Below are 13,190 nucleotides of genomic sequence, written 5' to 3'. Positions count from 1 at the left end.
CTGAGTACAGAGAAGGATGGGGGTGGTCACCAAAGATTCACACGTTGGGGGCGAGACGGGCCTTGTATAAGGGGACTCTGTTGTTGACAACCCAGTTAAGCAGGAGCCAGGGAGATGTGATGCTCGCGGAATCACTGATGGACTCAGGAGCTGTGTGACTAGCTGTCCCTGAGAGAAGGTCTCTCAGCCACTCAGGAAGACTCAACCAGGCGGCCTGAGCCTTTTCAAAGCTGTTTGTTCTCATACTCAAGGGCAATATCTGTGTAGTCGCTAACCCCACCCGCCTTCATCCCTGTAGACTGGTCTTTGGGGGGAACACAGCCTTGCCCTGTGCTCCAAGCCCCTCTGGTCTGGAGGGAATGCATGAACGAGATGGATAAGTGGAAATTTAATTTTTCATTCTGGCCATCCATCCTGGTAATAGTTCTGCCCTGGGCTCATCTGGAGAGGGAGAGATGAAGAGCAGGGCAGGGAAAGGTGTGCAGCAGGGTATGTGCCAGAGACACATGTGTGTGCAGGGTCGCCACATCGCCTGGACAGACCCACTTTATCCCTGACTTCTTGGGGGAGTCCCAGATCCTGGAAAAGGTCGTCTCTGAGTTGTTCCTCCAAGGATGAGTGGTGGGCGGTGATGGGGAAAGTGGGGGTTCCCCGGCAGGGGGAGCATGTGGAAAGACAATGGCTGAGCAAGTGGGCAGGAACAGAGGAGCGGGGAGCCTCCTCTCTCTTGGCCACGGGGAGCCCCTGAAGGGTGCTCAGCAGAGAAGCAGTGAGATGAGGAGGGTGACCGAGACCAAGCACCTGCAGGGCTGTGTGGATGGCACTTGGGAACCAGTTAGGGGTTGTGTGCACAATGAGGGTTTTTCTAGAGGGAAACCACAGGCCAGGCAGTGGCCGTGCAGCTGAGAGCAGAGGAGACAGCAGAGTTTGCGGGTATGCTTCACGGGGCCCTCAGGGAAGCCCATTTCCCAGGAGCAGTTTCTTGGGTTTGGCCCCATAGCCATAAAACAAAAGCTGTGAATTCTCCTTCCTCCACCCTCTGGGGGCAATGCTGGGGGCAGAAGGAGCCCAGGGTACGGCCTTGACCAGACTAAAGAGGCCAAAGGAGGCGGCATCGGTCTGGTCCATGGGACAGGGGTGTCCTAAGAAGAGTGTCCAGGGCCCTCCCAGGAGCTGGCAGGGAAGCCCCTGGAGTGCAGGGGGTCCCCAATTTCCATTTCCAATGCAGAGCCCACTCAACCATCGGGGTGGGGAGAGGGGGTGAAGGCAACAAGGTCTGCACCTTAGGCTGGGAGTCCTTCCAACCAAGGGCTGGTGGGGCTTGGAGGTCCCTCCGGAGGGGAAGGCTGTGTGAGCTTGTGAGTAGGCGTGTGCCTCTGAGCGTGTAGACGTGCACAGGCAAGCAGGCAAGCGCTGTCTGAGTGCTGAGTGTGCAGAGGGCCGAGGGCCTTCGTGCCCTGCTCCAGGCCACACATGGCAGCCCGCTGGGGAGCCTGTGGGGTGGGCAGCTGCGTCCGCACCCCTGGGAGAATTCAGTTCTCCTCCAGCGCCGCCGCGATGAGGCCCTGCCCGCTGCTCTGAGCCGTGTGCAGCTGCTGCAGCTGCAGGAAAAGGGCTTCCCAGAGCTTGACCTCAGGCCTCCCCACGCCCGCCCCCGGGCCAGCAGCGCTGCGTGCTGGGAGGTGTAGTTCTCACAGCCTCCCTGGCCCAGGCTTCTGGGGCCCGCGCTCTGCCTGCCTGCCTGCCTGCCTGCCTGCCTGTCTTCCTGAAGAAGCAGCGGGTGTTGAGAAGCCCAGACATTCTGTTTGACCCCAAACCTCCTCTGAATCCTAGAACCATACAGTAAACCCTAACCCTCACTCCACCTCCAAGCCATCCAAGGCCCCCACATACCAGCCCACCCACCTCAGTCAGGAAACCCCTAGCCCCAAGGAAATGTGGATCCCCCACTGCCCCGGGGGTCCCAGCCAGCCTATGATCCCAGAGGGGAGGCTGCCAGCCTTCAGCAATGGGGCCCGGCTGCCCCTTTGTTAGCGGAAGTGAGGGGAGCCGGCAGGCCCCCACCAGGAAATGCACAAGACCCCCACGGCCCAACTCTTCTCTCCCGCCAGCTGCGGCCTTTGAGGCTCTGCTCCTGGCACGAAGACAGGAGCTACTGGCTGAATGTGACAGCTGGAGGGGTGGAAGGGGGGGGCTCTCCATTCCACGCCAGACAGCCACCTCTGCTTACAAATGAGTTAGGTCCCCCCATCCACTCCTTCCACACCCTCACTCAGCATCTTCACGTCGAAGCCTGCAAGACTGGAAGGGCATCCTAACCAGTCCTCTGCCTCTAGGCAGGCTGACCCTCAAGTTGGCAAAATAGCCAAGGTTCCCTTTGGTCCCAGAAATCTCCAGGGAAGAATAAGCTGGCTTAGGACTTAGGGCATGCTTGCATATATGCACTCATGCATGCTAAGTCGCCTCAGTCATGTCCGACTTTCTGTGACTCTATGGACTGTAGCCCGCCAGGCTCTTCTGTCCATGGAATTCTCCAGGCAAGAAGTAGGACTTAGGGCAGGGGGAATTATATGAAGGCTCTAGAGGGGAAAGAGACCTAGAGACTCACCTCTAAGACATGACCTTGCCTTTGTAGTATTCACTCACCAAATGTTCTTGAACTCTGACCATGTGCCAAGCAGCCTATGTGCCTCAGGGTACATCGGTGAGCCAAAGCCACCGTCCCCATGGAGTTTATGCTTTAGCTTAAGGAGGACTGACAACAAATAACAGATAAAATACATTTGAAAAATTATGTGGTCATTTTGAAGGTGATATGGAAAAAAGAAAAAAGCAGGGTAAGACATTCACAGTGCTAGGGGCAGGCTGTGATTTGCAATAAGTTAGGGAAGGTCTCTGTGAGAGGTGACCTCGATGAGCAGGAGGCAAAAGGAGTGAGCCTAGGACCTCTGGGGCAGGAGCCTTCCAGGGTACAGAGCTGCCAGTGCAAAGGCCCTGAGGAAGCTGGGAGCGGAGTGAGCTGGGAGGAAAGCAAGAGATGAAGGCAGAGGCACAGATCATGGAGAGTGTCTTCAGCTCTTAGAGTTAATGGCCTCTCTGTGGTTGCCGTGTTGAGAATAGTCTATAGAGGAAAGGGAATCGGGGAAGCCGGTTAGGCAGCTATTGCAATAATCCAGGTGAAAGATGACAGTGGCTGGGATCAGGGTAGTAGTGATGGAGAAGGTGAGAAGAGGTCAGGTTCAAGATTTACTTTGAATTTGGATTTACAGCTAGTTTGGGACACCAGCCACTCATGAAATGGGTAATACAGTCAACTTTACCATACCATGACGAGTAGGCCCTCCAAAATTCAATGTAGTCAAGTGAAAAGTAGGAGGGATTTGCTTTTCTTGGGTTTCTGTTTCTATAGAAAGCATAAAAGTAAATACAGTGGAACTAATGTTGTACACAACTGTAACACATTGAATTGTCAGTCCCCAATTATCATGATGCTGCCACCTCCTCCACCCCCTTCCCTGTTTCTGCAGAAGAGAAGAATTTTAGCCTCTTGAAAACTGGCAGAAGGACCAGAGCCAATCATGGTAGATCCTAATTTGCATTTATTGCAGGTTGTTCTATCAGGCTTTACTGTAATATGTTAGTATATGATTAACAAAATGGAATGAGCTATTGTTTATACCAGAATGAGAGCTACAGACCACTGGTACATAAAAATTCTGAAGAAAAAAGAGAAGTGTGAGCTGGAGATGAGAAAGCAAAACAAAGAAGAGACAGAAGCACTAAAATAAGCAGAAGGGGATGAGGCAGGGCAATTCCTGGCAGGGGAATCAGCAAGAACAAGATCAGCAGTAAAGAATCAACGTGGACAGCAAGTTGGCCAGACCCAAGATGAAGTCGTGTGATGGAAGTGTTGAAAACCAGACTGGCGTGACTCAACAGGCAATGGGGAAGTCATTGTGAGTCTTTGAGAAAGGGAGTGATGGTGTCTACACAGTGAAAATTAACCTGGTGACTATGGATGGAGTGACTAAAGGGGGGCAGAGACCAAATGAAGGTGGGAGATTCAAGGATCTGCTATAACAGTAAAACATGGTGTCAAGAGAGAAGCTGTTCAATAGGAAGAGTCAACAAGATTTGATGGCAGATCTTGACCCAAGAGATGCTGAAGGAATAGTCAAAGGTGAATGAAATTCCAAGCCATAAGAGTAGACAGATGGTGGTGGAGTTGTGGTGTTGAGTGGAGGGGGTTTGAGGAAAGATGGTGGACACGTTGCGGGAGGATGGGGGTGGAGAGGATTCCAAAGGAGGATGTGCTACAGAAGAACGTTCAAAGCATGTCCCCAAATACTTGTCTTGTGAATGGTCCTTGAGTCAGGAAGGGTGGGGTTTGTGTTCCAGTAGGCTAGGAAGCACTGCATCTTCCTCTTACAGTTCACAGTGTGCATGAGAAGATGGGCTCTGATGCTTTGTCTGCAGCGACATCTCCCAAAGCATTTGACCCAGTATTTTTGCCAACCATCTGAGCCGATGGCTCAAGGTTCCATGGCCATGGCTGGGGAACTGTGGTCTGTGAGGCCTTTGCAGTTAAAGCCTCAGAGTTGTGGGGAGAGCTAGCTACCCAAGATGATTTGGAGAGCCAGCAGGATCGAGGTAACTCATGACCCTGAGGCCAGGACTTCCCCGAGGACGGAGAGCAGGGGGTAAGGTCCGAGGATGGAGCCCCCAGCCAGGCTCCTGGAGCAGAGAGAAGGCCCCACAGTACAGTCTGCACACAGAATGCTCCAAACAGAAAGTCAAGGATTCCTTGTATTTATCGGAAGGCAAGGGAAACATGTCAGAAAGGAAGGGTAGGTCTCTCTACCTGATGCCTTCCTTATTCTGCTGGCCTCTCCAAGTCCTCATCGTCTTTCAAGGCTTGGCCTCGTTTTCTCTTCTCCAAGAAGCCTTTCCAAGTGCCAGGCTACAATGCTGTCTTGCCCTGCACTCCTGAAGCCCCTAACCACCAGCGCCCTTGATGTCTGCATGCTGCTTTGCCTAAGAGTGTCATTTGGTTCCTCAGCTGGGTCCTGAGTTCTTTGTTTCCTGTGACTAGTGAAATAAATAGATGGTCGGTACGTGTTTGCTGAGTGGATGGGTGAGTCGATGGGTGGGTGGAGCGATGATGAGGCAGGTGGCAAGAGGCGAGAGTACGCAGGTATGGGGTAAGAACTGAAGGGGGAGCTGGCAGGTTGAAAGTACAGAGGCGGTCAGGTTCCTGCCAGCTGCCTCTCGGGCATTTCTTGTGGCGGCAGCTCCCACCTCGCAGGGAGCAGGTGTGCAGCCCTTGTCAAGGCGGTAGACAGATGGGACCTGGAGAACCAGGAGAAGACGCTTGAGCTTCAGGGAGATTGTTCTGGAAGTGGGCGGTGAGGACAGATATTCCGTAAACATTTATTGGGCAGCCACTCAGTGACCTGCAATGAGGACACAGTGACAGGTGGGATGCTGAGTCTTCGGTGGATGCACTTCTTTCTACCAACTCCCCCCTGCGAGAGGCCAGGCGCAGGAGCCTCTGGGTGGCTCTGAAACCATCGAGTGGCATTTCGGGGGCTCTGAAGTGTCCCGGTACTATAGGTCTCAGTGCAGCAAGAAATCAGCGAGAAGCAAAGTGATAGATAAGTGATTTATTAGAATAGGATGCTTGTGAGGCTTACAAGCAGGTGGGCGAGGGGGTGCCACACCCCAAGAAGTTACTGAGCTACAGTTTTTTAATCCAAAAAAATAAATAAGTAAGTGGGAAGGGAGAGAAGACGTCTTTGTCATCCTTAAGTAGACGTCATGCTTCCATCATCAGCTCCTCCTCCAGGTTGAGCAGGGAAGTTTCCTTGTCCCTACATGGTCAAGCTAGGTCCACCAATTGCTGTTTTTTATGTGTGCAGAGACCCTGTCCTAGGGATCATTAATTTACTGAGTTCACTGGTCAGGATGTGGGTCTCATGTCACCATTGTTTTATTGCCTGGGGGCAGGTCTTATGCTTCTGTCGCGGGGTTTTTTTGCTAAACAAGCCTGCTTGGTTTTGTGGTTAAGCAAACTTGCTCTCTTGAGTAATCATTAGCTTACAGGGGTCTCCCACATTTTTTTCTACTTACGATCCCCTAGGGGGATCAACTACTTAATCACCCACTTTGCTTTGTCTTTACTGAGGCAAATGGACCCCTTCCTTTGGTCCCCATGTCCTCACTGGCCCTTGTAGCATGAGCTCCTGGACAGCCCTTCATCTTCTCTTCAAAAATCCTGCCCTGCTCCCGCCCGCTGCAGACAGCACACCACACACTCACACCCCAGACCAGCTCCACTTCTGGGAGGAGGGACTGGCCTCCTAGGAGGAACAGAATTCCCACGGAGTGAGTGATGCTGAATCAGGGAGTGAGCTGGCAGGAACCGATTCCCAGAGGCCAAAACATGGGCCCACATCGACCCTCTCCCTTGGCCGGAAGAGAGGAGGGCTGAGAGCAGCCAGGGTCAGCCGCCCAGGCCTGCCCCAGACCTGCCCCAGACCTGCCCACCGGCTCCTCCTGTCCAAGGCCAGCTGCGGTCTCCAGCGCCACCCTGTGGTGGTGCTGGGCACCGCCTCCCTCAGCCTCACCTGGGGACCCCTTCGGCCTCTGGCCTGGCCCCAGGGGCACCCACCCGGCCTTCCCTTCCCACCCACCCTCTTCCTTTCTCTTTTCACTTTTTCTGCCTTCTAGTTTCTCCTCCATCCTTAGCATGCACATGGTTGTACACACACGTTCATCACAGCAGCACAGGTATGTGGGCTGGTGTGACAGCTAGGGCGTGTGCCTGCGCACGTGCTCCCCTGTGTATACTTGTCATCTTTGCTACTCACGTGCTCTCACGCCCCCTTTCTGCACGGTCATGCTGAGTGTCTCCTGCTCGTAGCCCGCGTTGGCTACACCCCCGGCCCCCACCTTGCCCTGCAGGGCCAGACCTCAGCCAAGAACCACAGCCCAGCTTTCTGGCACACACACAGGGCATCTACAGGGCCAGCACTGGGGCGCCCGTCCTCCTCTCTGTACCCTGGGAGCAGATGAAGTCAGGCGTGGGGCACCCCGTCTGCTCCAGGCTCGGCGTCTCAGAAGCCAAGGTGTGGTGCTCGGGCACAGTGACCAGCAGGTGTCAGGCAGAGGGGCAGTGGTGACCTTCGCACAGGCTTTCCGTGCAAGAGAACCAACGATGTGTCATTGGCTGGTGGCCTCGGGAAAATTACTTAACCTCTGTAAGCCCTGTCTCGTCGTGTGCCGGATGGAAATGAATAGCATACTACTTTACGGGGTGTCAGGAACACTGGATGTCATGCAGCTGGTGTGGACACTGGGTCGTGGCTGGGCTGGCTCCACGTTCAAGGAGAAAGTCAGTGTGGGGGCTCTGGGGCCACGGGACTGTCTCTTCTCTGTCTTCTCCAGCTCCAGCGCAGCTCGCCGGTCTCCTGGATGGGGAGGGGGGTGCCGGGGGCGCCTCTGGAACAAGAGCTGGCCTTGGGCTCACTTCCTGCCTTCGCCTCCCCGTCTCCCTCTCTCCTTCCTTCCCTGCCACCCCTGCTGACTCCGCCCGCCGGAGCAGACACTGACACTGTCCCCCTCCTTCTCTTTTCCTCACCCAGAGTTCCCCTACACCCCGTCTCCTCCCGAACACGGGCGGCGCGCCGGGCCCGTGCCCACGGCCATCATTGGGGGCGTGGTGGGCAGCATCCTGCTGGTGTTGATTGTGGTCGGCGGGATCGTGGTGGCCCTGCGCCGGCGCCGGCACACCTTCAAGGGCGACTACAGCACCAAGAAGCACGTGTACGGCAACGGCTACAGCAAGGCGGGCATCCCCCAGCACCACCCGCCCATGGCCCAGAACCTGCAGTACCCGGAGGACTCGGACGACGACAAGAAAGCCGGCCCCCTGGGCGGGAGCAGCTACGAGGAGGAAGAGGAGGAGGAGGGCGGAGGGGGCGAGCGCAAGGTGGGCGGCCCCCACCCCAAGTACGACGAGGACGCCAAGCGGCCCTACTTCACGGTGGACGAGGCTGAGGCCCGTCAGGACGGCTACGGGGACCGGACTCTGGGCTACCAATACGACCCCGAGCAGCTGGACTTGGCCGAGAACATGGTCTCTCAGAACGACGGGTCTTTCATTTCCAAGAAGGAGTGGTACGTGTAGACCCCCGCCCAGAGCCTCCGTCCCAGCCCCCACCCGCACGCCCCCTGCCCGCCCCCACCGCCCACTCCTCCAGGAGCTCGCCAGAGACTCACGCACGCAGCTGCCCGGGGAACCCGGGAGCCCAGGGCACACGACCTGGCTTGGTTTTGATTTCCTCCCTGCCCCCGGCCCTGCCCCATGGTGTCGTGTTCACTGTGGCTTCGGTGTTGCTGTACCTTTCCTTCCCAACACCCCCCCTGCCGCCCTCTGCGGGGAGCCCTGTTCTCGTCTTGTGTACCTGGGCGTCCCTCCAGGGTTTGGGGAGCCAGCCCTCCCCTGCCCCCAACACTGGAATTTGTTCGTATCCTTCCCCTTGCTGGTGGACGGCTGAAGGGGCTCCAAGAGGAAGAGCCCCCTCCCCTGGACCCGAGATGCTGCTCGTTTTTCCCTGGGAGAGGGAACCCAGCAACCTCCCCATCCCACCACGAGCTGACACAGTGGGTGTTTGGACCCCTGGTCTAGGCAGCCATGGCACGCAAGAGGTAGGGGGTGGGGGCAGCTTTTCCAAAGCACGCAGGGCTGTCTTTGTTCGTTACCTGAATCAAGTTGAGGTCTCTACCTGGAGCCTTGGGCAGTGTGTTTTCCTGAAGGCTGGTTTTCCTTTTTTTTCCCTCATCGGCCTCCCAAGAGTTAAGTTGGCACAGCTCCGGTGGTTCCTGTTCGCCCATCTGCACCCTACATAGCAGGACTGCAGGTCACTCTGGCCCACACTTCCCATACACCTCTACCAACACATACCCACACCTACATGCACACACATGTTGTTCGTGTCTCCCCCTGTGCTCCCCCTGGGGTCACATGCCTTACCCAGGCTGGACACTGCCCAAGGCCCGCCTCTCTGCCCCACCTCTCCCCTTCCTTCCAGCGGAGGATGGGGGCAGGCGGCCTTCAGAAGCTTCCAGGGAGAGCTGAGACAAGCCCCCCAGGTGCCTCCACCCTGGCATCTCAGGCCGGCTCTTAACCGCATGGAAATTTCTTGTATTTCTCCCTGCCTATCAAGTGCAAGCAACTCTTGATTCTCTTGGGAGTCAGAGCTGGGATCCCAGAAAGGAGTGATCCCCGAGAGTGGAGGTGTATCCACGTGGAGGGCACTAGAGGAGGCAGCGAGCACTGAAGGAGCTCCGCGATCGCGGGCTGATGAGACTGTAGGGTGCAGGGAGCTCCTCGCCCACGAGAAGGCCAGTGTAGCGGCCCTGGACCTGCCAGACAGCGTGAGGGGAGGCGGGGTCGAGGATCCTGAGTCAGCCCTTCCTGCTCACCACCCGCCCCGTCCTGCTCAGCTCTCCCTGGTCCCCACCGGGTGCGGGTGCGGTGGGTGGCGGGGGAACCCTGGAGATGCTTTCCCTTTGAGTTGTAGATTCCCTTCTTGAATGGGGCTCTGGGTTCCTGTCAATCACCCAAGACCGATGGTCTTCCTGGAGGAAGGCCCCTTCCGGCCCCCCTCTCTGTTCCCCCAACTCAAAGTGCCTCAGTTCCTCCATCTGCCCAGCCCGTCCCCCCCAGCACTCCGGATGGGAGAGACCCTGGGATAGGAGAGGCAGGTTCGTGTCTGCCCGCAAGGATTCTGGTGAACTCAGCCCAGGGTGCAGAGGCTCTGTGGGATGGCAAGTGTTGGGGGGAGGGAGGCAGACCACTCTGTGCCCCACGGGCACCAACCTACCCTTGCCATAGGCTTCCCAAGGGAGCCCCCAGCCCCCTGTCCTCCTCCTCCCCTCCCTGGTGCTGCTATTGAACCCCTAGCCAGCTCCATCTCTGCCCTGGCAACCCTGGACCCACCAGCTGGGTCACCCTTCTCGCCCAGCCCCCACTGCCCTAGCCCCAGCCCAGTCCACCCAGTAGCCACGTAGCAGAAGTCTGAAGCCATGCCAGCCCTGGGGCGGTGCTCCCCTCTCTTGGCATTGGGGGTACTGGATGGGGTGGAGTTGGGAGAAAATTCTGGGGTCTTTCTAGTCACAGGGCAGAGAGGGTAGAGGAGCTGGGCTGCGTTTCCCAGCAGTATTAGTGTCCCCTCACCCCAGGGCAGAGGAGCTTTTCCATGTTACATCACTGCCCCGTCCCGCCTGATACCACTCTGGCCCCTCTGCTTGGCCTCCTTGCCCCCTAGCAGGAGGAAATCCCAGGGGCCTGCCTGATAGAGGCATTCTCCACCCCCTTGAAATCATAAGACCGAAAGGACTCCTCTTGTGTCTCCCTTATCCTGCACTGCCACTCTCTCTTCCTCTTTCTGTGATGGACTTAGGAGGCCCCCAGGCCTAGCCAAAGCACTGAGTCCCCCTTAAGGCACCTCCCAGCCCTCCCCTCCAGCAAAGCACAAATTTGGGGGTCCGTGCCACATGTGTGGGCCATGTGGGAGGCTCCAGACTTGCCAGAGGCCCAGCAGCAGCATGCCCAGCCGGGGTGCCGCTACCTGGGGCCGAGAGCGGGCATGAGGCCAGGGTCTCATGGGGTCAGCACTTGGGCCTGCAGAGATGCGGTTTGTGTGCCCTAAGTTTGTGGGGAGGTGGGTACTACTGATGGGCCCGCAGGCAGCTGTCATGGGTAGTGGGGGAGGGGGTCTGGCCCAGCAGAGACCAGGACGTCTTGCTTCTCCTCCATGACCCCAGCATGAACTGAGCTTCTGCCTTTTGCTGGAAATGAAATAAACTTGGTCTTCATTGTGCCAAGGCCTCCCCACTTGTCATCCTGCCTCTTGTGACCCTCATGGTCCTTGCCCGCCCCCTCCCCCACTCCACCGATAAACCCCCTTTCCTTAAGATTTTGATATTGTTCTCATGTGTAACAACCCTCCGAGTCCCCTTTGATCAGAAGGATCTGAAGAGCAGCAGCACAGAATCGGGGAACGCAGGCATGCACGTGCAGCCACGTCAGGCCCGGTCCACGCGTGCACGAGTTTGCACAGGTGCCCAGCACACACACGGGAGCTCACCCCCAACCCCACAGATACACCAGGGGGCTGGCCTGGCCCTGCTGAAAGCCCTTCAGGAAAAACGGATGTCCCAGCGCTCGGACCATAAGAAAGACTCACCCGGGCCCTGTCTCCCAGGCACGTGCCCCCCGCCCTGCCTCCCGCACCCACCAACCCCCACCATGTGCCCAAGTCACTGGTGCAATAAATTTTCTGCCATCCTCCTGAGCAGAGGAATTGGGGATCGAGTGAGGTGATGTGGGCAGCTCGCCTGGAAGGAGGGGAGGGCTGCCAGGCCTCCCGGGGGCCACACAGAGACCTCCTGGGCCGACTGCCCCCAGGAGCCTGCAGGTGGGCCCCCCAGGCCCCAGGCCCACGGGGAGATGTGCCAGGGGTCCCTGTGCCGAGAGGCACTTCCGGGACCTCATTGCTGCTGCTGCTGCCGCTGCCACCCCCCCAATTGTGAGGCCAGAGGAGCCCCCATCCCACCGGTGCTGCTGCTCTTCCGACTCCCGCTGTGAGGAATGGGATTCTTGGCCAGGAAAACAAAAGTGGTTTTCTTTTTTTTTTTTTTTTTTTGTATAAATGGAAAGAAAATCCAGGAGAAGCTGCCCCTCCCCTCCCCCCAGAGTGTGATGCACTACCTTTGCTTCAATTTCTTAGTCACTGTTTTCGTCTTTGGTCCAGGGACCGCCCAGCAGATTCTCCTGGTTCTAACCCAGGGGGTGTTTGCGTCACCCCCTTTTACTTGTATAAGAAAAAAAAAAAAATGATGGGTTGAAAAATGTACTGAGGAAAAAAAAAATGTACTTTTTTATAAATAAAGTCTTTAAAACAACCCTGGTTGCCTCGCGTCACTCAGGAGCTGGGCCCTTCCCCACGGCTGTTGTGGGGGGAGGGCAGGGTACAGCTGGGTTGAGGCTGGAGCCCCAGAGCAAGGAAGGCAGCCCCCACCCCACGCCCCGGGTCCTGTGGTTCTGGGACAGAGACTCGTACCCTGAAGGACCCCCTACACAGGCCAGAGGAGCCCCAAGAGCGAACATGCGAGTCCCGCCTGGGTCCTCGCCGCAGCTCACAGGCTGCTGCTGAACCATCTTGCACGCAAGTGGCCCGCAGCCTCGGGACAGCTTGGCTGTTGAGGCACGAGCAGTGAGGACCTGCAGGTTGAGAGACTGGGGAGACCAACCGTGCAGAGAGAGGGGCCTGCGCTGTCCTCCGGCCCCAGAGCTCCTACTCGGGCTCCTTCAACACCCCTCCTCACCCCACCTCCCACTGTCCCGCTCCCCCTGCCGAGTCCCCTCCTGTGGCTGTTAGGAGAACCAGGAGTGTCACACCTGTCGTGTTGGATCCCCAGGGACAGGACAGAGACAAGCGCTTTACCCTTTCATTTCTGGGGAAGATCCTGCTGGCTGCATCCCCACCGCATCCCCCCCACCCCCCACAGGAGGCTGGTTGGAGGAAGGTCTCCTGGTTCCTTGGTTACCTCCCCCCACCCCACCCCCATCCAGTACCATCTGCTTCCCATCTCCTGGGCTGGAATGCAGGACAAATCGATCCTGGGGTGGGAGTGGCAGGGGCTTCAGTGACTGCCCCCCTGCCAGCCACCCCAGCGGCATCTCCTTTCAGTGAAATCCACACCATACCCCACCCCTGAGAAAAGCGGGTGGGGACGCTGGAAGCCTAACCGAGGCCCAGCAGCAAGCTCTCAGGCTCCTCTGGGGCAAGACCACACCCTCCACACCTAGGAATGGGGCTGGAGGAGTTGGAGGCGGGAGTAGGAGAAGCCAGCAGCTGCTGGCAGCTGGCTGGGCCCCTCACTCAAAGGCCAAACCCAGCACCCCAGGCTGTGTTTGGATATTGATACTTGAATGAGATGCAAATTGGTCGCTTAAGCGGTCACTTCCTCAGTTTTTCAGGCTGTCCGTTTAAGTTAATTTTTAATTTGTGCAGGCAATAAATGCTTAATTACATTATTAATATATTGTAAGATAGCAATGGACAGGATGTCCTAATTGGCATTTAACTAGAACGTTCCGGCAAATTAGCCAAGACTTTCTC

At 57.0% G+C, this 13,190-nt stretch overlaps 1 protein-coding gene across 1 annotated transcript in view; it reads left to right on the top strand.

Annotated features, from left to right (window-relative positions):
• Positions 1–11,970, top strand: part of NECTIN1 (nectin cell adhesion molecule 1) — a 72,651-nt gene extending 60,681 nt beyond the window's left edge. The window contains exon 6 of the mRNA XM_043481662.1: positions 7,644–11,970. Within this exon, the coding sequence (XP_043337597.1) occupies positions 7,644–8,188 (545 nt within the window). The 3' untranslated portion in view covers positions 8,189–11,970. The remainder of the gene's footprint in view (positions 1–7,643) is intronic.
• The last annotated feature ends 1,220 nt before the right edge of the window (positions 11,971–13,190 follow it).

This window comes from Cervus canadensis, chromosome 11 (genome assembly GCF_019320065.1).
Source record: "Cervus canadensis isolate Bull #8, Minnesota chromosome 11, ASM1932006v1, whole genome shotgun sequence".
NCBI lineage: Eukaryota > Metazoa > Chordata > Mammalia > Artiodactyla > Cervidae > Cervus > Cervus canadensis.
Note: the sequence above shows the minus strand (reverse complement) of the source record. Positions and strands in the feature narration are given on the sequence as shown.